The sequence below is a fragment of the Nerophis lumbriciformis genome, linkage group LG20, assembly GCF_033978685.3.
Source record: "Nerophis lumbriciformis linkage group LG20, RoL_Nlum_v2.1, whole genome shotgun sequence".
In the NCBI taxonomy this organism is placed as follows: domain Eukaryota; kingdom Metazoa; phylum Chordata; class Actinopteri; order Syngnathiformes; family Syngnathidae; genus Nerophis; species Nerophis lumbriciformis.
In genome coordinates this window covers 23,403,043-23,428,084 of record NC_084567.2, presented here as the reverse complement: position 1 = coordinate 23,428,084, position 25,042 = coordinate 23,403,043, and the positions used below count along the sequence as shown (strand labels likewise).

Below are 25,042 nucleotides of genomic sequence, written 5' to 3'. Positions count from 1 at the left end.
GTCAACTCCTACCTTGTTTATTTCCGTCCTTAAGATTTTTTAATCAATCAGATATATCAAGCAACTAAAATGCGTCAAACGAGGGCAAGTGTGGAGAGTGTTTTTCATTTTTCCATCATTTAAATTATGTCATTTAGATTTTTTTTTTAATGTTGGTTGGACGTTTTTTTATAATACCCACCAAGTTCAATGAGCAGGTTGTGTTATGTGTGACCATATTTCTTACAATTTTGTACTGGTTAATTTTTTTTCCTGCACCGTGACTAGGGAAGGTTGTTTGGATTGGGTCATAGAAGTAATTGCTGTACTTCAATTACTTGAAATTACAATTATTGGCAGAGTTACCTTCATCTGCCACCATTTAGCTGGCACCATTGGATATTTATATATGACATGGATTCACTTTGCTCCGCGTCAAATTGTTTATTGAATTTGTGCCGTCTTGCAGGCCGAATTGAAGACGCCGGCGGACAAATGCGGGCCGTAATTTGGACACCTATGTTCTAGTGGCTAGCACACTTTCCTGCTAAATTTGGGTGCCGTGGGTTCAAGCTACGCTCAGAGCGGTGGCAGTATAGGAAGATTGTAACACAACGCATAACCGCTACACAAGCTTTATACCCGAGACCTCTGATGATTTTGCAACATGTAATTCTAATAGTGAATTCCAACTTAAATAGACTTAAACCCTTCACCTTATCTCTACTTAGACCCAAATACAAACCCTTACCTTAAACCTAACATTCTGCAAGTTGATTTTCAAAGTATTGGACACCAACATAACACATATGTCAGATTATTTTCCGTCTTGACACAAAAGAGGATACACTCAAATAGTATTTAAACAATGCCATGTTGTTATTGCCGGAATAAAAACATTCCTGCTGAGGAACCAAACTAAGCTGATCTCCCAGCCGAGGGAGGAGGAGGAGGAGAAGAATGTAAGTGGATTCATCTCCCAGAGAAGGTTGATGAGTTTGATCCCCACACTGCCTGTACCTGCCCTCTCTGACCTATCATCCCAGCATCCATTCTGCAGAGACGTTACCTTTCCACCGCCTCTGTCCTCGGGACTTTTCCCTGCCGCTGTAACGGCCCAGCGAGCATGAGCTTGAATCCTAATGTTTGCGATGTCTTTATAATGAATTCGCCACCTCATTCCTCAGTGGCCGACTCACATGCGAGCCGGCGTTGAATATTAATGCGACTCGTCGCCCCAGCCTCCCCCAGGATCCTCCTTTTCATCACACAGAGATAAAGGTCTGAAAATTGCAATATGGCGACTGAGGCGTCAAATATGGAGCATATTGATGGCTTGTTGTCTTCACCTCACTTTGAATCATTAGTCATTTTAACCCACGAGAAAGCCAAAGACGTGTAAAATAAGTAACATGATGAGGAAAACATACCTACGTAGTACCCTTACTCACATATTTTTCCCTTCTTTCCCGGCAGACTTTGGTTTTTGCATTTTAATGTTCATGATAAAAAAATACTCTCGGGTACTGCCGGAACAGCACAACTATCGGTGTGTTTGGCAAAACTCGAAAAAGCCACCCTGTAAGCGGTGAAGTCAGGCCTTCAAAATAAAGACACACCGATATAATAACATGGTTGCATTGCAATAATCAGTTGGTACCCTAGCAGCACCTCCAAATCCCTCAAATCTAGACTCCAAACATCCCAGAACAAGCTAGTCAGATTACTTCTAGACCTCCACCCCAGATCACACCTCACTCCTACCCACTTCTCCAAAGTGGGCTGGCTCAGGGTGGAGGACAGAGTAAAACAACTTGCACTGAGCCTAGTCTATAAAATCCGCTACACCTCCCTGATACCGAAGTACATGTCAAACTACTTCCTTAAGAGGACCGCCATAACCACAACACCAGGGGGAGCTCCACTAACCACGTTAAACCCAGATTCCGAACTAACAAAAGTCTTAGCTCATTCTCTTTCTATGCCACATTAATATGGAATGCACTCCCAACAGGTGTAAAAGAAAGGTCATCTCTATCCTCCTTCAAAACCGCACTAAAAGAACACCTCCAGGCAACTAAAACCCTAAACTAACACCCTCCCTTCCACATAATACCTCTTCGGATTGTAAATAATCAAATGTAAACAATCAAACAATCAAATGTAGACACTTTTTCTTATACTTTCTGATCTCTCTCTCTATGTCAACTACTTGCTGTACATATCCTACCAAGTCAGTCCTACACTGTTTCAATATCCATTTCTCTGATGATGCAATTGTTGATGCTGATTGTTGATGACTGAAGTGTTGATACCAACCAAACCTAACCCCCCCCCCTCCATATCCCACACCCCGGATTGTAAATAATGTAAATAATTCAATGTATATACTCTGATGATTATCTTGTGTGATGACTGTATTATGATGTTAGTATATATTTGATAGTATATATCTGTATCATGAATCAATTTAAGTGGACCCCGACTTAAACAAGTTGAAAAACTTATTCGGGTGTTACCATTTAGTGGTCAATTGTACGGAATATGTACTTCACTGTGCAATCTACTAATAAAAGTTTCAATCAATCAATCAATCAGTTGGGTCTTCAACTTCCACCTCCCCCAATGGAACATTCTTTTCTGCGTGTTTCCCATATTTTCTGTTCATTTCCTTCATTCTCAAATGCAAATGTTGGCAATTATACAAAGAAGACAATAAGGTACTACTAACCGATGTGATGTTACATATTTGAAAAGAACATAAATGTTCTTTGAATTGAACACAACAAATATATTGACGCATTGAAACAGTGATTTTTATTGAGTGTCTGTCTTATTGGCATTTTGCTATTGTGACTCATATGTCTCGTCAGGCTTTCCATAGCAATTTTAAGTCTAAAATCTAGCTGGTATTCAATGAATTAATTAAACAAATATTGTAAGAACAGTTGAATTGTAATATTTGACACCCTATTAAGAAAACAACTGCTACATGAATTTAAAATTAAATGTAAAGGTAAAAAATAAGCTTTTGGAAATGAGCCGGTCAACCTGACACACTATAATCATATCCTGGGATAGTCACATGACCGTCACATGACAACATAATTCCTATACATGACATGTGTAATAAGGTTTATTTTGGGTTCATTTCAGTGATGTTTTTTCAGCCTGTCTGAATCCTACTAAAGTTGCTTGATCACACCTTCAAACACTTGTTACCCTCAAAAATGAAATGAGTTTGCTGTTTGGAAACAATTATATAAATGTTGATATTTCTACAAATGCTCACTCTTACTGCTTTTCATTAACTCATCCTTTCTAAGGAAGTATCTACTAATGACCCGTTAACATGATACAGTTCCTTCACACAATTAAAAAGAAAAGGTGAACAAAAGCATCATTCTTTCATTTTCTGGCTTACTTCATGTTTAAAATGTGTCACTTCAAACAAAAATAATATAATCTGCATCCCAACAATGCAAGACAGTCGTCACGTCTCCATGCACACAATATTGCAGTTAAGTTTGATATTGTAATGTTTGTATCAAGCAATTTGAACATTCCCGTGTTCATGTTCATCAGCATTCAACCAATATTGTTTCCGTATTTTCCAAACTATAATCCACTACTTTTTTTCCTACGCTTTTATCCTGCGGCTTTTAAAACGATGCGGCAAACTGATGTATTTTTCATAATGTTTTGTATTCAACAAATAATTTTCATAAAACACCCATACAGACATTGAAATGGTGTTTTTTTGTTTGTGCTATGGCGCCATCTTTTGCGCTCACTACACTCACTACGGTATTACCTTATGTTTAGTGCTTTGAACCGGAAGTACAAGAGCCGTTCCGTCTACAAGTCATCCACAGCGTTTTTACTCGTATGTTTTTTTTTATTCATCACTCCAGGCAACGTTTGTAAGTTTTACAATACAACTAAAACAATTCATACTTACCGGTACTAAACCGTCATATGTTTTATAGTAGTGTTTTCATGCATATTTGTATATGCTATCGTAATGTAATGAAGCTAGCGCCGTTAGCATTGGCTAATATGCCAACACGTTTACACGCGTCTGTGTCATTCGTTTTGTATTGTTTCAGTTTCAAAAATGTCTCAGTAAATTCACCAAAACGTCACTGTGGCGTTATTGCGTCTGTTTTGCTGATTGCAGAGCTAACTTCCTCAGCTAGTTGGTCCATGACGATGACTACGTTTTTGTTTGATCAGCCGTTTTAGTGTCGTGTTTCAGACACCGTTTGGAAACAATTAAGGTATCTAAATAAACATTTACAAAATATTTCTGTGTGAATGATTAATTCCATACCATACTGTATATAGCTGCAGCTTACAATAAACTAAGTAAATAAATAAATAAATAAATAAACTAAATAAAATTAAAATATTGATTGACGAATATATTTTTTTCTTCTAAAATCTAGTGAGTGTGGCTTGTACTGTAAAGTGAGCTCTATAGTTCGGAAAATACGGTAATAATTTCATGACGTTAGAACACATGTAGTGGAGTTTTCTTTGCTAAAAAGACAACATATTTGTTTTTGTGTTACATTTGGTTGCATCATATGCTGATGGAAAACAGAGCTAGTATTAGGGATGCTCCAATCAATCAGCCACCGATTAGCATCGGCCCGATTTATGTAATAAGTATTGGTCAATGCAGATTAATGCTTTTCAATTTGTATCACACACAACTTCCCCTTTCGCTGTTACTTGATTTACTTTTAGCCCCTAGGCTAAGTTAATTATCATCACCTCCATTGTAGCAAATAAAAACTAAAATTATTATTATCATCATCCGGGGACAATTTTTTGCAGAAGGCATGTTGATCGCTAAAATACAGTAAGTATAGTTTTTGCTTTTGTTGAGTTATTGTGTACTATTTACTTTGTTGTGTTCAAACTATTGTATACAATAAAAGAGAATAATGAAGTAGTTCAAATATTGTGTTGGTATTGTGACACTACTGCCCTGTGTTTTTATTTTATTTCTGATTACAATTGTGATATAAATGTGAAAAGTAAAACCAATCAGGGATCTTGAAAATGTTAAAGTAAAGTATTGATTTTAATATTGGTATTGACAGTACTGCACCTGAAACTACATGGAGTTAGATCAATACGACCATTTGGGTATGGCCCATCACGAGTACTCTTTTTAACCTCTAAAGGCCTTAGTGGCCACATGCGTGGACAGCACCTTTTAGCTCTTATTTCCAAAATTGTGTACACTACTGAATTGGGGTCTTATGCCGACATATGGACACTTATACTGCTATCTGGTGGTGTCAGAAGAGTATAACATACAATGGAATTTGGAAAGAAAAGTGTAAAAAAAAAATTAGCATGTCACTACACGTGAAGTACACGTTTGTGTACTTATGGACTAAGTACATCATATCAAAATATTATTTTTAGTTTTTATTCTAATTAGGGTTCAATAAGCCCAAATAGCAAAGAGAAATAAAAAAGCATGTAAACAAACAGCTTGGGCCTTAAGAGGTTAATAGACACATATGATCGGTATATGTTAGGAATGTAACAGTTTTGTAAACACAGCGGTATTACAGTTTCCAAATCTCAATAATGCCAAGACGTGTGATGGTATCGAACAAAACTTCTGGTTATTTTACTTTAATAAACTACATCTCCTGGAATCTTCTGCGCTATGTGGGAGGAGCGTGGAGCAAAACCAGGAAGTGAAGTGTGTTCCACTCCATAGTAGATAGAATAATTGTTTTTTTTTTCAAAATCAGTCCATAACTATTTAAGTTATATTGCTAACAAACAAGGCAAACCAACACTGGCGAAAACATAACCTTTGTGGCGGAGGTAATAAAGCGTCTCGCGTGTTCCAAGCCAAAACAGACTCAGTCAAGGTGAACCGAGCCGACGGGGAAAGCAACTACTGCACACCAAACTACTTGATACGCTACCATCACCCGAAAAAGATGAAGCCAGCGAAGCTAAACGTCAATTTGTGAGGTATTTACATTATTAAAAGTTAAAATGTGAGTGAACTTTTCTGAGAAAACGCCTTTTCAAAACTAATATAAAAACATGTCCACTGTAGAGGACACTGCTTCTCAGAAAGAGACACAGTAGATGTTTCTGCACAATTATTTGCACTTAAAAATAGTAGTAATGAATATGATCACAACATTTTAGCATTATGTTTGTGTTCAATTACAGTAAGTGTGCTTATTGTAAACATTCCTGCCACTTCATTTTACACACTATGCTATTTTCAAGTCTTTTTTTTTTTTTGGGACATATACCACAATAATATTGTACCGCAGCCTTATTACCGTGATAATATTGTACCGTGAGATTTTGATATCGTTACATCCCTCGTACGATCAGTGTCAGAGCTTGGTCCACATTGCCGGCAGTAAGTCGGACACGTTTCCAGTGACGGTTGGACTCCGCCAAGGCTGCCCTTTGTCACCGATTCTGTTCATAACTTTTATGGACAGAATTTCTAGGCGCAGTCAAGGCGTTGAGGGGATCCGGTTTGGTGGCTGCAAGATTAGGTCTCTGCTTTTTGCAGATGATGTGGTCCTGATGGCTTCATCTGGCCAGGATCTTCAGCTCTCACTGGATCGGTTCACAGCAGAGTGTGAAGTGACTGGGATGAGAATCAGCACCTCCAAGTCCGAGTCCATGGTTCTCGCCCGGAAAAGGGTGGAGTGCCATCTCCGGGTTGGGGAGGAGACCCTGCCCCAAAGTGGAGGAGTTCAAGTACCTAGGAGTCTTTTTCACGAGTGAGGGAAAAGTGGATCGTGAGATCGACAGGCGGATCGGTGCGGCATCTTCAGTAATGCGGACGCTGTATCGATCCGTTGTGGTGAAGAAGGAGCTGAGCCGGAAAGCCAAGCTCTCAATTTACCGGTCGATCTACGTTCCCATCCTCACCTATGGTCATGAGCTTTGGGTTATGACCGAAAGGACAAGACCATGGGTACAGGCGGCCGAAATGAGTTTCCTCCGCCGGGTGGCGGGGCTCTCCCTTAGAGATAGGGTGAGAAGCTCTGCCATCCGGGGGGAGCTCAAAGTAAAGCCACTGCTCCTCCACATCGAGAGGAGCCAGATGAGGTGGTTCGGGCATCTGGTCAGGATGCCACCTGAACGCCTCCCTCGGGAGGTGTTTAGGGCACGTCCAACTAGTAGGAGGCCACGGGGAAGACCCAGGACACGTTGGGAAGACTATGTCTCCCGGCTGGCCTGGGAACGCCTCGGGATCCCCCGGGGGGAGCTGGACGAAGTGGCTGGGAAGAGGAAAGTCTGGGCTTCCCTGCTTAGGCTGCTGCCCCCGCGACCCGACCTCGGATAAGCAGAAGAAGATGGATGGATGGATGGATACATTCCTCGTTTATGTATCGGCTGATCTCATTCATGGATGATTGATATGGGAATCGGCAGCATTAACTCCTATAGGATACATTTTTATCAATAATTGCTTGAAGTTGTTCACAAAATGCTATGAAAATATTAGTGTTGATGAATGCACTCCGAAATATTGAAGTATTTCAAGATATTTATCATTACATGTATTACCTGGTATTGAAGTAGTTTAGAAACTATATCATATTTATTTCTTACGCCACAAATTTAAGCAAACTCCACTATCATTTGCCATCCAAGCAGTGAGCATCTGCAATAACACTTCATATGCCACTATTTATGTCTTCGTAAGAGTTACTGTATGCCACGAGTAGCACTCTGCATTTTAATAACCGTAAAATCACCTTGGTTTCAAGGTTTCTCATTGTATCCCATTGGGTTGAGTTTTTTTCTTGCCCTGATATGGGATCTGAGCCGAGGATGTCGTTGTGGCTCGTGCAGCCCTTTGAGACACTTGTGATTAAGGGCTATATAAATCAATTTTGATTGATTGATTGGGAATTGGCCATTTGGAAAACATGAACTTTTTGAAATGTGTACCATATTATGATCAATATAACAATATTGTGTGCATGTTAACATATTAAGCACTTTATGCAGACTGCTTGCATTAAAATTCAAGAGAACACTTTTTTTTTTATTTGATCCCTTTTTATGCTGAGCTTTGTTTTCTGTGTGGATGAAAATGTGTTGAAAAAGCACAGAACAACTGGAAGAATACACTTTGTGGAATATGCATAATTTTGTATTATTGTTTTGCATCAAAAAATGAATTGTACTCCAAGTAAACTGTTGCCATGTGGGCAGTCAAGACCGGCATCGGTCCAATGTGGGTTTGTCTAACTCAAAATAAATATAAATCCATGAAGAACACACCCACCTTAGTAAGTCAACTATATACTGAAAATACACAAAGTAAAAAAATAAACACTTCGCCATCATCACTCATGTCTTTTTTGAATAAAACCGTAGGTCCAGTCGCCACATAACATCCAGAATCGACCAGGAACTGAAGAAATGCAGGTTTGGAATGTGGCAAGGAAGGTTCCTTAGATGATTTTGGCAACAACACACATCCTTTTTGATCAAGTTTGTCTGGTTTGGTGTTCAATGGTCTGAGTTGGGAGTGGTTTGAAACCACCCCAAGATGAGCGACTGTAGGCAAACGGCCCGTGACTGTCGGCCTGACGTTCATCAACAGGCAAACTAAAAGCCAGAGAAGCAGAAGGTTTTGGTGAAACGCTGGAGGATGATGTGTATTTCACACCAAATGTACTAGTTTCAAACCATATTCACATTGTGTCAACGGTTTGTTTTAAATAAAAAAAGAAAATAATACTCCCAATGGCAAGGAGGCACAGTCACAGTAATTGAGTTGCGTAGAACTCAGCGGAAGAGAACGTTAATAAATACTACAAAGAAGAGAAACAGGAAAGTTCTTACGATTGGGTCTTTTTTTTCATCTCATTTCCTTAAGTCATGGTGGTGGGCATTGGATTTCCCTAGTTTTGTTTCTGTTAGAAAAGTCCTGGGGAGAATAAACCCACTTATGAAGCCTCGTACTGTTCCTGGAGTTGTTGATGGGTTTCAATCCAGCGCAGATGGAGGTCCGAGCCCCCAAAGGCATCTTCACACTTAAGAAGCTACGGCTGTTGCCGGAGTCATGGAGGCCTGAAGAACTGTTTGTACTCTGGGGACTGATGGCTTATCAGAAAGGGTTTAGAAGGCAGAGCCAGTAATGGCGTTGAGCTGCTTCATCAGCCCCTCTAAACTAGCCATCTGCTCCGAAAGGTCGTCCTGCTCATACACCTGCAAAACAGAATAAGGAAAACACAATACATAGATGTGAGCGCTTGGTTTTTGGTGCTGTGCAGAAGTCAACACGAGACGACGTTTGGCAGAAAGACAACCAACATTAATTCTGTGTGGTGTGCAACTAACACAACATGAGTTGGTAAGAATAACCCTCTGTTGGATTCTCCATACAAAGATTACGTTCCACACTTTTGTTTCCCTGAGTTTTACTGTATTTTACGGACCATTGCCCGCGCCGGATTATAAGGTGCACTGCCGACGAATGGTCTATTTTTGATCTGTTTTCATATATTAGGTGCACCGGATTATAGGGCGCATTAAAGGAGTCATATATTTTTTTTTTTCTGAATTGAAAACACTTCCTTGTGGTCTACATAATATGTAAAGGTGTTTTTTTTGGTCAAAATGTTGCATAGATTATGTTTTACAGATCATCTTCAAGCCGCTTTCTGACAGTTGCTTCCGGATGCGCCGTTTTGTGGGCGGTCTTATTTATGTGGCTCACCTTCGACAGCGTTTTCGCCCCGTCATCTTGTTGTAGCGGTGTAGCGTGCAAGGACGGGGGTGGAAGAAGTGTCAAAAGATAGCGCTAACTGTTTTAATGACATCCAGACTTTACTTAAATCAATAACGGAGCAGCATCTCCTCATCCGGAAACAACCACACCGGAAATGTGTCCCATGAAAAAACGTCCGACCGGAACTCTAATAACTAAAGTTCCTTGGGTGAATAATGTAAACTCACTATACCGGTATGTTTTAGCGCTTTCATGGCGAGTTTACTGACAGATATAAGTAAGGACTTTACACTACTTTATATTAGAAATGGCAACAGCGGAGGATGAATGTCACATAACAAGAAGATAGAGAAACAAAAGAAGCTTATCGACTACGGCGTCGGCGCGGATGCGCGCAATTTTTCAGGATTTATGCATATCCCAAATACAGATCAGCAGGTACCAGAAGGTAAGAAAAGTTGCTTTTGCCTAATAGTGCGAAACAAAACGCCAGATAATATGTCTTACCTTATACACACACCATAATAATACTCGTATGTTTAATGCGCCGACAATCCATCAAGCGGTGCGGTTTCATAGCTTACCAAATTAGTACTAAAACATTTTGATAGATTTTTGAGCGCTGTGTGTAATGTTCTATATTTTCAATGGAACATTTAAAATGTTAGTGTTGTTTATTTGAGACCCATCATAGTGCAGCCTACACTTATCTCTTATGTTTGACTGCCATCTATTGGTCACATTTATCATTACACCATGTACCAAATAAAATAGCTTCGAGGTCGGTAAGCAAAACCAGAATTATTCCGTACTTTAGGCGCACCGGGTTTTATGGCGCACTGTCCAGTTTTGAGGGGAAAAAAAGGAATTTAAGCTCGCCTTATAGCCCGGAAAATACGGTACTTTCCTTTGTGGCATTTTACTTGCTTTGTTTTGTATCCTGCGCAAATGACACAACCAATAGCCATTTAATATTTGGTTTAGCTTTTGAAGCATGCGGATGCAACAGGAAGACTCCGGCTCTCGCTTTCCCTGGGGAGTGTGAGAGTAGTTCCTTGTCCATCGATTAAGTACACTTTATTGACCACATAGGTCTTCAACAGGGGGTCCGTGACTACTAGGTGATCTGCAGAGGTTCTGCATGGAAGGTTGTGAAATAATTGGGCGTTAATATCCTTTTTTTTTTATAATACCCACATTTTTTTTTTTTACAAATGTTAATGTCATGCAAAAGCATGGAACTCCTACTCATTTTACCTTGCAGTTTTAAAATAAAACCAATACAAATATTATTGTATTTATGTTAGCATTTATGATAGCTAGTGATTAGCGCTCTAATTACCAGCTAGCGATTACCGTGCCAGTTGCCAGCTATCTATTAGCAGCACTATACTGCTTTATATTATTATTATATAATAACAAGGTGCTGTATCTTTAGGACCAGTTTGTGTCAAAACATAATTGTATACAGGATATATAAGTAAAGGGTCCTCGCTCCATCCCTCCATCAATTTGGTGGTCCTTATCCTTGAAAATGTTGACGAGCCCTGTTTTAGAGTAAACTATATCGTTACAATATAATCAGTTTATTACAGTACAGAAAAAGTTGGGGATTGAAATGCGAGTTTAACGGTTATTAAAATAGACTGAACAAAACACGCAGTGTCCTATTTAGGATGTAAACAACTTCAAAGAAGTCAGGGCTATGTTTTCGTCAAGACACATTTGATTGATGTCAGCTTTTAAAGCTTGGATTTATAAAAGAAACCGAGAGCTAAAGGCTAAGCATTACAGGAAACAAGTGACAAGCCTGCCAGTCAATGTAAACATAGCACTACTGGAAGTCCTGCCTCTAATAGCACAGGCACCCGTCAATCAAACAAGCTCTTTATTGTGAAAACTATTGTGACCAAAATTATTATTATTTTCATCGTGGTATTGTTGAATGTGCTCAAATAGTTCTTACACACACACTGAAATCTTTTAACCGAGTTTTACAGAATGGAAAACTTGAAATAAAATAAATATAAACAATGCTATTGGTAAAATAAACATTGAATATGGTTCTGAGCCATGTTATTGTTATTTGAGTGTTTAAATTCCCTTGTGGATCAATAAAGTTTGTCTAAGTCTAAGTCTAAATATGCTAATCTTCCCATGTTAATTTGATTGCGTTTGCAAGTCCGGTCAACGTGACGTAATGTGACTTCACTTCCGGTTGTAGACACCTCCGTGTCATATTCTTCCTAACGTCTCGTTTTCATGTTAGCATTTAAGCCAGCTAGCCAGACATTAGCACACTAGCTTGCTTCTCCAGTAAATTAATAGTATCACCAGTCAGTGAGTTTATCGAAGTATGTTTATTATTCACAATTTTGCGATCATTGTAATTTAAAATGATAATACTAACAGTCAAGTATTTTACAGTGGGTTTATCAATAATACAGTTAATCATTACATCCATATGAAAGTCAGAGCCATACATTTACGAATATGGACATGCGCTTATTATACACACAGCAGGACAATGCAACGTAGCCGCTCAGTAGGTTGAGTTGATAACTGACTATACACTGGCCGTGACCTTCACTTGCAGTGTTAGGTTGCAAGTCTCAGGTTGTATTTATACTAAGACAATCATAATGTACCCACTATGTTTAGCAGACCTTCCCTGCTCTGACATGAATACAAGCAGTAGTATAAGTAAGTATATGCAGTATAATTAAATAGCTGTCGAGACCATTAAACACTCTATTTTAACAAACTTGAATTCTTAATTTGCTTACAAATTTTATTAAATAGAGACTTAGAGACTTCCTTTTATTGTCATTCAAATTTGAACTTTGCAGTACAGATAAGAACAACATTTTGTTGCATTAGCTCATGGTAGTGCAGGATAAAAGAGCAATAAGGTGCGGATATAAATAAATAGATTACTGTACAGATAAATATATTGCACTTTTGCATATGCATCCACGTTTATGGATGTATGTTATATTGTCTTTATATTCCAGCGAGTTAATCCATTTTGGGGGGGAATTGAGGGGATTATTTTAATGCGTTCAAGAGTCTTACGGCCTGAGGGAAGAAGCTGTTACAGAACCTGGAGGTTCTGCTACGAAGGCTGCGGAACCTCTTTCTAGAGTCCAGCAGTGAAAACAGTCCTTGGTGGGGGTGGGAGGAGTCTCTGCGGACTTTCTGAGCCCTGGTCAGGCAGCAGCTTTTTGCGATCTCCCGGATAGGAGGAAGAGGAGTCTTGATGATCTTTTCTGCCGTCCTCACCACTCTCTGGAGAGACTTCCAGTCTGAGGCACTAATGATATTGCCAGCATAATTTGAAATTACATTTTTTGTGTTTGAACTCCATCCATTTTCTACCGCTTGTCCCTATCGGGCTGGCGGGGGGTGCTGGAGCCTATCTCAGCTACATTCGAGCGGAAGGCGGTGTATACTGTGGACAAGTTGCCACCTCATCGCAGGGCCAACACTGATAGACAGACAACATTCACACTCACATTCACACACTAGGGTCAATTTAGTGTTGCCAATCAACCTGGGTCATTTCACAAAATCTCAGAAAACACTTGGCTCTCCAAGTACCACCATAATGAACAACATTAAAATACAGTAGCTAGGTAGGCCTACATAGTCATTAAAATAAGGCAGGGGTTTTATTTAACAAGTATATTTAATATTTTTGGCCGTAACATTACACACTGTTTGAACAGTAATACTTTGAATATTTAATTAAGTGATTCTTAGGCATACCACTACTGTTACGCCTACCACAGTTTAAGACAGTGTTTTTCAACCTTTTTTGAGCCAAGGCACATTTTTTGCGTTGAGAAAATGCGGAGGCACACCACCAGGAGAAATCATTTAAAAACAAAACTCAGTTGACAGGAAAAAGTCGTCGTCGCAGTTGTTGGATATGACTTTAAACCAAGTAGGTGTACTGTCACCACCTGTAACATCACGCCCTGACTTATTTAGACTTTTTTGCTGTTTTCCTGTGTGTAGTGTTTTAGTTCTTGTCTTGCGCTCCTATTTTGGTGGCTTTTTCTCTTTTTTTTGGTATTTTCCTGTAGCAGTTTCATGTCTTCCTTTGAGCAATATTTCCCGCATCTACTTTGTTTTAGCAGTCAAGAATATTTCAGTTGTTTTTATCCTTCTTTGTGGGTACATTGTTGATTGTCATGTCATGTTCGGATGTACTTTGTGGACTCCGCAGTAAGTCTTTGCTGTTATCCAGCATTCTGTTTTTGTTTACTTTGTAGCCAGTTCAGTTTTAGTTTTGTTCTGCATAGCCTTCCCGAAGCTTCAATGCCTTTTCTTAGCGGCACTCACCTTTTGTTTATTTTTTGTTTAAGCATTGGACACATTTTTTACCTGCATGCTGCCTCCCGCTGTTTCCGACATCTACAAAGCAATTAGCTACCGGCTGCCACCTACTGATATGGAAGAGTATTACACGGTTAGTCTGCCGAGCTCTAGACAGCACCGACACTCAACAACAACACATCATTTGCAGACTATAATTACAAGTTTGCAAAAAATATTTTTAACCCCAATAGGTGAAACTAGATAAGTTCCCTAGTGTGCCGCGGCACAGTGGTTGAAAAACACTGGTTTAAGAAACACTGATCTAAATGAATGAGAATATCCACAGACTGTAAAATTCTGCATTTTTCTAGTAAGATTGTCAAAACGGGGATTGCATACGAATTCAAACTATGACAGCATTATTTTCCAGTTAATACTTTCAAAATAGTTATTTTGAAGGCACATTATTTCGAATAAAATACAGGCCCAATAAAAAAACACAACAGTTTTCAGTGTATCCAACTAGATTTGTTAGTAGCACTGAGATAGGCAGATTCTTTGTTTTAATACGCTTCATACTGTTTCGATGGGAGTTTTGTGAATGGTTCTGAGCTGTGATTCAGGCGTTGGGCTATAGGGGGCAGTGGCGTTTGTCTGCTTGTTACAGCCAGTCCAGGAGAGAAGATGAGTTGGCAGTGAGTCTTGCAAAAAGAAGTAAGCTGTGTCTAAATTTGGCGGGTGGATACTTTGCAGTGCGCATTTGTGGGGTGCTGACGTCATCGCGGTGCACGTAGGCTGTCCTAATTCAAATAACTCTTTTCGAATCCGTCCGACAAATGTATCTTTTTCCCCCATTAGCAACAAGTGTGCATGCTGTGCACACTTTCATATCTCAAGGTCCTTTGTGCACTCAACTCTGCAAATTATTTTCAACATGGCGGCGCTATGCAAATAGCTATGCAAATAACTATGTAAATAGCGACTTTAAAATGTAAATATAGATTTATTTATTCATTTAAAACACCTAAAACCAGACATGTCAGGCTGAGGTGACAGTAGTGATATAGATTTGTGTTAAAATACGAGACCTCGACTATCGTAATGTTGAGCGACCTCCATGTCTTTTGCTCGGCTCTTTACCCAGAGGGAGAGCCATATATCTGGTCATAGCAGACAGCTTCGTGCCCAGAGCTTTTTTCAATGTTTGGAAGTAAAGCCTTACATCTTTTAAATTACTTTTTTAGACGTCAAGAGGTTGATTTAATTATGTCCTATTTATGTGTGGCCGGAATAGTGAAGTATTGTAAATGTGTGCATTAATGTACTGATATGATTTATTGCTTGTGTTGTGTGGATTTGCATGTTATTTGAAAATAATTACTTCTATAAATGATTAATGTGATCTTGTGTTTAACTTTTTTGTTTTGTTTTGTTTTGTTTTTTGCTGTGCAGAACAATCAAGGAGTTGGACAAGCGAATTTAAAATACAACAGATAAAAAATAAATGACACAAAACAGGTTTATACCAGTTTTGATGATCATTTAAAAACAAAGTATTTTTTATAACCTATATAAATTAATGAACTTGTGTGCTGAAACTGCAGTTGTTGTGATTCATTTCCTTTGCCTTCATTGCAAATAATTGAGGATCATGAGGACACTTTCTGGGACATCATCTGGATTGTTTGCGTGTTTTTAAAAAGGTACCACCACAACAACCATTCACAACCATAAGAATAAATCCACCATTAACTAATAATTATGAATAGCCGCTTTAAAATGCTTGTCAACACGTGACATATCTTCATGACAACCATCTCTCATGATTGATTGGCTCTAGGAAAATCAGACGCCGGCGGTGATGGTAGCTCTTATCCGCTTCCTCTAAAATAAGGTAAAGGACCAAGAGAAAACAAAAATACAATTCAACATTCTTCTCTTATGTTCGCCATTATACAACCTAGTGCGGCTGAGCAGCAGATATATGACGCAAATACAGTATAAGAGTGGGGACAACTGACGTACCCAACAAGTGTGCCGAAGGCTAGACCGTCCCAATTTATATCGCTCCAGCTGCTGCTCCAGGGCTCTCGCCAGGACCTACACTTCGCGACCACATGGGCTGGGTCGTTAAGCCGCCGAATAGAGAGACAGCTGTTTGGTAGACGCCAATAAAAGGCTGGTTTGTGCACACTCCTCCTGCTTCATCAACCTGTTGACATGACAATATTTAACATTCTTATCTAACAGAGCTGCCAATCTAATTGTTTTTCTAGACTACAATGACAATAGAGCTTTTGTAGATGCAATTACCTTTTTCCGGGTGGCTAATAATGTATAAAAAATACTTGAAATCGGTGGATTAGTTGTATTCCCATGCTTTTATTTTAAATCTTACTTCGCACTGAACAGGAAGGCTCTGTGTAAAAGTTTGTGTGTACTGTGTAACTAACGAGACATTAGTTATGATTTATTCATAGATGAACCCTTCGGCTGTCACAGTAAAAGTTAAAAGCAAAAGCGGTCGACCACTTATACTGTAGTTCAGTGGTTCTTAACCTGAGTTCGATCGAACCCTAGGGGTTCGGTGAGTCGGGCTCAGGGGTTCGGCGGAGGTCGAGACACACCCGACTCATCGTGTAAATAAAAACTTCTCCCTGTCGGGGTATTATGGATGCGGCGACAGCAGAAGTCAGACTGATTTGCAGGTGTGTAATTTGTTGTGAGTTTATGCCCCGTGTTGGTTTTGTTCTTTGAACAAGGTGATGTTCATGCACGGTTCATTTTGTGCACCAGTAAAAAAACATGGTAACACTTTAGTATGGGGAACATATTCACCATTAAATAGTTGCTTATTAACATGCAAATTAGTAACATATTGGCTCTTAACTAGTCATTATTAAGTACTTATTAATGCCTTATTCGGCATGGCCTTATTATAATTCTAACCCTCTAACCCTGGCCCTAACCCAGGGTTAGAGGGCCAGATTTAGGGCCCTCTAACCCTAACCAAATAACTCTAAATTAAGTCTTTGTTACTTAGAATATGTTCCCCGAGTGTCCAAAAAACACTAAATTAAGTCTTTATTACTTAGAATATGTTCCCCATACTATGAAGTGAAGTGAATTACATTTATATAGCGCTTTTTCTCAAGTGACTCAAAGCGCTTTACATTGTGAAACCAAATATCTAAGTTACATTTAAACCAGTGTGGGTGGCACTGGGAGCAGGTGGGTGAAGTGTCTTGCTCAAGGACACAACAGCAGTGACTAGGATGGCGGAAGCGGGGATCGAACCTGCAATCCTCAAGTTGCTGGCACGGCCGCTCTACCAACCGAGCTATACCGCCCCATACTAAAGTGTTACCAAAAACATATAACTTTGTCTTGAATTTGAAAAAAATATATATATATATTTTTCACTAAAGAAGGGTTCGGTGAATGCGCATATGAAACCGGTGGGGTTCGGTACCTCCAACAAGGTTAAGAACCACTGCTGTAGTTTGATGACAGCTTTATTGTAAGCTGACACTTTTTAGTCATAAGAAGAACATATCAATGAGCTGTTCATAGGGGTTGATTGATACATCGACAGATAGATTTATATTCTTTAATTTCAAGTATATCGATCTGTGCTTGGCAAGTTTGCTTTCCAAGAGATAGGTATTGATCCAAAATCGTTTAAAAAAGGAATCAATTGATTATTTTACAGATACCAGAAAAAGAAAAACATTGGATTTAAGAACGGCTGACTTTAGACTTGTAATTATAAAGATTATAAACGTTAAGTCTATTCACTCGTCTTCAAAACACAAATGGCGGATATCTGCGGTGGTCAAGAACGGTCATTAAAAACGCAACGGCACAAGACAATAGTGCAATATCTGTGACATGTTTAAGAGGTGGTTCTGTTGTGTTTAATGTGTGCTAGAGCGGTAGACTAGTGAACTGAGTTCAGTGAGCGTTAGTGTGTCTCTTAGTTGAGTTTTTAAATGTGTGTTTTGGCCCCCCAAGTTTGGTACCGCTTGTTAAGAAAGTGCCCGAGAGTGTATCATCGACTGTGTCTCTTCTTCTCCACTGCCGGGCATTTCAATATCATAACTTTCAGCTACAGCACAATTGCAAAAGCTACAACAAATACAAACGCCACAACACAATGATTAAGATGTAACACAACTTTAAACCAAAGAAAAGACACGGCCGACAGAACAGAAGTGACATTGTTGCAAGTTACCGTAACGCACCGACTTCTGATACACAAGGAGAAGTCATTAATAGAGAAAAAAAATAATACAATAAATGGTTAAAGGAGGCTATGGAAATTTGGAAGTGACGGAACAACACCATCATCAGGGATGAGGAAGCATACATGCTTCTTCACACCAGGGATGCTGTCCTTTATTGACAACGTGAGGGCGGAGAACAGATACTGTATGGCAGGGTCAGGGAACTTTATTTAGCAGGTAAATCTACTGCTAAGATGTTGGTTACTGTTATTTTATTGAAAATTGCTTGACTGTTGAAAATGTAAGCAGAACATGTTTCCTCCTGTTAATTCAACTTAAAGTGTTGGTTGCACTTGTGTTGGTTGCTCTTTATTCAAACAAGATGTGAATAAATGCATTGGTCATTAATTGTTTACTTGCTTGTTTGTATCCACCATTTATTTATACCTAATTCCCTCACAAGAAATAGCAAAAATATAGAAAACTTCACCTGCATTGCCCAGTATCCAGTATTTATTCCACAGTCACACTGCTTGATTTGTTTTGCTAAAGTTACTGACTCGATTTCAACTCACTGAATCATTTCGTATTGAATCGTTCCAAAAAAATAATATCATTTCTGTAGCGGCAACCACACATCGAATCGAACCATTGTTAAAACTAATCGTTAAACACCTAGTTGTTCGACATACTGTAGACGAGACAAATTTCAACATGTTCCACTCTATCATAGACTATAGAAATTTTACAGGTTGTCCTGAGAGTGTGGACACGTGGGTAAAATGTGTAATTTTTGGTAGAGGAGCTTGCGTGTCCCAATGATCCTACAGGAGCTATGTTGTCTGGGGCTTCTGTACCCCTAGTAGGGCCGCTCATGAAAAACAAGTCCTAGGTGAAGCACCAGACAAAGAGCATCTCAAAGACTTCTATAAACAGACAAGAACAGGAACACAGTTTTCCCTCGCCGAGACTCGGATGACCAAAGCACGTGCCTCTCCGAAATCAGGCCTGGAGGTGGGGCTCGATGACGAGGACCTGGTCGAAGAGGCAACGTGGGTCCCCCTCCAATGGGCTCACCACCCATAGGAGGAGAAATAGAAGACGAAGGCAGGGGCCATGGCGGTCCAATCCTTGGCTACAGAAGCTAGGTCTTGGGACGTGGAATATCACCTCGTTGAGTGGGGAGGAGTCTGAACTGTTTCACGAGGTGGAGAAGTTCCGGCTGGATGTATGCGGTCTCACTTCAAGAGGGGCTGTACTCTCTTCCACTTTGGCGTTGCCTGCAGTGAGAGGCCACGGGCGGAGGTGGCACTATTTGATGCCCGCGGCTCAGAGCCTGTACGTTGGAGTTTAATTTGGTGGACGAGAGGGTAGCTTCCCTCCACCTTCGGTTCTTCACTGTTGTTTGTGCTCACACACCAACTGTAGTTCAGAGTATCCACCCTTTTTGGAGTCCCTAGAAGGGGTACAGGAGAGTGCTCCCTATGGTGACTCCCTTGTTCTGGGGGATGTCAATGCTCACACTGAGAACAACAGTGAAACCTGGAGAGGCGTGATTGGAAGGATCTCTCAGAGTGTTTCGTTATTGGATTTTTGCGCTTGTCAGATTGTCCAAAACAAACACCATGTTCAAACATAAAGGTGTCCATATATACACGTGGTACCAGGACACCCTAGGCCACAGTTCGATGATCGACTTTGTGGTTGTGACAACAATGGGGCAACGAGCCAGCAACTTGAGGGTTCCAGGTTTGATTCCAGCTTCCGCCATCCTAATCACGCCGTAGTGTCTTGGGTAAGACACTTCACCCACATTGCTCCCAGTGGCACCTACACTGGTATATGATTGTACAGGACTCTCTTGAAATAAAATTCCTAATCTCAATGGGACTTTCCTGGGTAAATAAAGGTAAAAATAATCTGAAATGTAAATGGTCTGTATTTATATAACGCTTTACTATACCTGTAATGACACCTAAAGCGCTTTACATTACACTGTACATGACATTAACCCATTCACACACACATTCATAAACTGATGGTGGAAGCTGTCATCCAAGGGGCTAACCACGACCCATCAGGAGCAAAGGTGAAGTGGACACAACAGTCGTGACTTGGATGGCGGAAGCTGGAATTGAACTTGGAACCCATAAGTTGTTGGCATGGCTGCACTACCCTCTGTGCCACGCTGCCCCGATCGGTCGTAACATTAGATTTGCGGTCTCATATTTTGGACACTCGGGTGAAGAGAGGGGCTGCGCTTACAACCGATCACCTTTGTGGTGAGTCGGCTTCGAGGGTGGGGGAGGAAGCAAAACTGACTTGGCAGGGCTGGAAACGTCTGGCAGAGTCGTCCATCAAAGAGTTTTAATTACAACCTTTGTGCCATCTCTGGGTTAAGGACGAGATCCTGCCCCAGGTCGAGGAGTTCAAGAACCTCAGGGTCTTGCTCACGAGTGAATGGTCAGAATGGTCGAATGCCTACCTGGGGAGGTGTATAGGGCACATCTGACCGGTAAGAGACCACGGGAAAGACCCAGGACACGTTGTAGAGACTACGTCTATGTGGGAAAGCCTCGGGATCTCTCGGGAAGAGCTGGACATTATAGGTGGGGAAAGGGAAGTCTGGGCTTTTCTTTGCTTAGGCTGCTGCCCCCACAACCCAACTTCAAATAAGCAAAAGAAGATAGGTGAATGGATGATGTTCGTTTTTTTTAATTTAGGGAATATTATTATAACATATCTCATCTATGAAAAATATGTCTTTCATTATGCACTTTCTTGTGTTTGAGTCATTTTAGACACACAAATGCACTGTTTATGCGATACACAGCCTTGTGCCCTGTTTGGGCAGCACGGTGGCAGAGGGGTTAGTGCGCCTGCCTCACAATACGAAGGTGCTGAGTAGTCTGGGGTTCAATCCCAGGCTCGGGATCTTTCTGTTTGCATGTTCTCCCCGTGACTGCGTGGGTTCCCTCCGGGTACTCAGACTTCCTCCCACCTCCAAAAACATGCACCTGGGGATAGGTTGATTGGCAACACTAAATTGGCCCTAGTGTGTGAATGTGAGTGTGAATGTTGTCTGTCTATCTGTGTTGGCCCTGCAATGAGGTGGTGACTTGTCCAGCACCCCCCGCGACCCCGAAGGGAATAAGCGGTAGAAAATGGATGGATGGATGGATGGATATATATATATATATATATATATATATATATATATATATATATATATATATATATATATATATATATATATATATATATATACACACACATATATTTATATAGACAATTAGACATACCATATAAAGACACTTTTGTTTTGTTGCCTGTTGCCAGTCTTTTGCCATTAATTTCAAGTTACTGAACCTTGCCTGACCAGAAAAACACGGCATGTACTTTTTTGAGGTCTACTACACAGTTATGGCCTTTTAACCTTCCACTTTCACATTGGATGAAGCCATAAAAGCTCATGTCATTCCCCCTGGCTGTCATAGTTTGACCACTTCCGACGGCAGATAATAGCTTTGATAAAAAAAGACAACAACCCAGTTACCTTTTGATCTCAGCTGACCGGTAATGCGTCACTGATGGGGCAAAGCGTTCGTTCACAATGCTCCCTGACATTATCAGTGTGACCTGGATTCACTCTTTGAAATCCATCACCATAGCAGGACATAACGTTCATGTTAGAGTAGTTTGCAACTTGCTCACAGTTATTTTCTTTTGTCAATTTTCATAACATAAAATAAAAGCTTATGTGTTGTTGTGCAGGAAAGCACAGCGCTTTATTCAACACAGATGACCACATTATAGCGTCTTAGCATCAAGAAATTATTCTTAACAACATATACTGAATCTTGATATCACTAGCAAATATTCACGCTGAACAACAGGGACATATACAGCTAAAAAAAGAGTGAAAATATGAACTCCACACCATAGAAGCAACGGCAGACATGAATTGTAGATGAGACTAAAATTTGTAGCAGGAAATCAACTTCAAACAAACGTATTATTTTTCTCTTTAGCGTCACGATAGCAGCACGACACTCATTATGTCAATCAAATATGGTACTTAGCGATGCACAAATTATTTCAACGTTGTCTTTCACAGATTAATGCTTAATTTGTGGACCCCCTTAGATGTACAGAAATGTGCCTTCAATCGTTTCCTATGTAAATACAGTGAGTGTCAAGTGAAGTGAGATAGCAGTAACCTCTTGGTGATGATAAATGGTTTGAATCTTTTAAAAATATATTTTCCTTAAGAGTGTAAAAATCCACTGCATCCCATTTAAAATATTTTTTTCTAATGATGGCTTTTATATTTGCCTCTAAACCTTTCAAAATACGCTTAAATCGACACTGATTCATGTTTCTTTGGCTTCCAAGACTTCGGTCTATTGTTCTGTACTGTGTTTCAATGTATTGTTTATTGTCCTATCATATAAAATCTTAATTACATGGTGGTGTAATAATTTTCAGTGTATTTCTGATTGTGATTTAGCTTTTGTGACATTTGTGAATGTTTTGTTTGGCATTTCTGGTCGTTTAAGCTCACTTGCTGTTAAGGCATTAGGAGACTGGTGTGCTGCAAAGCCCCGTGTGTTAATGCTGCTGCATTACTTTCTGTTTATTTCATACAGAAATAAAAAAGCCACCTGCTTCGGCTAAAGACAACCACTGAGTCCCCTATAAATATGTATCAAAAATGTATCCTGTGGAAAAACCCACTGTGATGATCCAATGCTTTGATACCTATGTACAGTCACACATATGCACAGTAATATGCAGTATTTATTATTTTAACGCCTATCACCTACATAAAATTACATGATTATTTTGCTTAAGTGTCTATGACTGTTGTACCCAAAGTAAATATAAAGCCATCATTGCACCATTTTAAAGTACAAGCAGTGATGGGCAAGCTATTTGGAAAATGTAGTAAACTAAGCTACAAGTTACTCTCGATTAAATGTAGCTAAGCTACAGGGGAAACTATTCCCAGTGTATTGTTGCAGGCTACACTACAAGCTACATGGCAAAAGTAGCTTTCTACATCAAAGCTACAGTATATATATATATATATATATATGACCCCCAGTAAGACATGCAATAAGCTGCTCTAGACATCCATTTAACGGCATCTATATTTATGGGCCCACATGTGTAATATAAATGTCACTGTAACTGAGAGTGTACAAATGGACCCAATAATGGTTCAATACTATTAACTATCTGTCATTTAGCTGGGGACACCCTACAACCCCACTGCATGGATTTATTTTAGTTTGCCTTTTCTTTGGCCCACCCCTATAATGTTATTAATTTTCTCTGCCTACGGTATAAAAACAACAAAGAATAAAAACAACAATATCTATATCTTGACAAAAAAACAATGACTTGTGTGTTGTTTGGGAACAGTTGGTAATGGTTGTGTGCAGTACAAACCTTTTATGAACACAACTTACCTTAATGTTTAAAATTGTGTTCCATGTCGTCGATGAAGAGAGCAGTTATGATTTAGGTTTATAGGGTAAACAACTAAAAACTAAAGTTTTGGGCATTGTTTTCTCTAAACGCAAACATTGGTCCTATAGCTCCAAGGACATCCACGATTGAGGGTTTCCTGGACGTTGTCTTCATCAATAAGGGAAAAATCTAATCTGCGGAAGAGAATCCTGATGTCATTTTCAACTATGTTATTTTTTGAGTCGTCAGCTTGAAGCGTCCCTCTGTCTCCGACTCCATCATCATCATTTGACATGACTGCGTGTCTGTTATGATTTTGCTTACTAGTTTTGATGACCTGCCTTATCTTGTCTTTGATTGGCCAGTCTGTAATGTTTCGACCTAACTTTAGCCAATTGGGTCTCATCAAACAAACACCAACCAAACATCATGGATTGTCTCTGAAGTATGATGTTCATCCAGATCATTGTATCTTCTCCATATTGTTTTGGCCTGGATTCACAGTCCTTTTTCTCTCTTTGTTGCTTGTAGCTTTGATACAAGCTAGTTCGCTACATGGGTCTAAAAATAGCTAAGCTACAGCAATCGCTACTCGTTTAAAAAGTAGTGAAGCTACCGCTAAGCTTAGGTAAGCTATGTAACTTTGTTACATGTAGCTTGTTCCTGCCCATCACTAAGTATAAGTATGGCTCTGGTCTCTGTTGAAAGCTAACTAACACGTTTTTCTCCCTAACTGTTAAGAGTCTCAGTTAAATATACTGATAAAGAAGGAATTATTTAGTATCTTTTAGTTTCGCCTAAAATATTCATATGTGCCTTTGTATGATTCGAAAAGTGTTCAATCGTGTCCTTGCATCATACCACGGAATGAAGTATCCAAACAAACAATTCAAGTGTAATTACTAGAGATGTCCGATAATATCGGCAGGCCGATATTATCGGCCGATAAATACGTTAAAATGTAGTATCGGAAATTATCGGTATCGTTTTTTTTATTATCGGTATCGTTTTTTTTTGTTTTTTTAATTAAATCAACATAAAAAAACACAAGATACACTTACAATTAGTGCACCAACCCAAAAAACCTCCCTCCCCCATTTAAACTCATTCACACAAAATGGTTGTTTCTTTCTGTTACTAATATTCTGGTTCCTACAATATATATCAATACAGTCTGCAAGGGATACAGTCCGTAAGCACACATGGTTGTGTGTGCTGCTGGTCCACTAATAGTACTAACCTTTAACAGTTAATTTGACTAATTTTCATTAATTACTAG

General features: G+C 39.6%; 1 protein-coding gene across 4 annotated transcripts in view; it reads right to left on the bottom strand.

The window, feature by feature from the left end:
- The window catches only part of dcc (DCC netrin 1 receptor), a 706,325-nt gene that overhangs the window by 11,990 nt on the left and 669,293 nt on the right, over nt 1-25,042 (bottom strand). For 2 of the 4 annotated variants that reach the window (XM_061980596.1, XM_061980599.1), the window contains 2 exons: nt 16,088-16,274; nt 8,126-9,216 (listed from right to left, as the gene is read on the bottom strand). The exons of 1 other annotated variant lie outside the window; for it this stretch is intronic. In XM_061980596.1, the coding sequence (XP_061836580.1) occupies nt 16,122-16,274 (153 nt within the window). In that variant the 3' untranslated portion in view covers nt 8,126-9,216; nt 16,088-16,121. Of the gene's footprint in view, nt 1-8,125; nt 9,217-16,087; nt 16,275-25,042 lie in introns of those variants that run through there. One more of the 4 variants, XM_061980598.1, reaches the window with a different exon arrangement.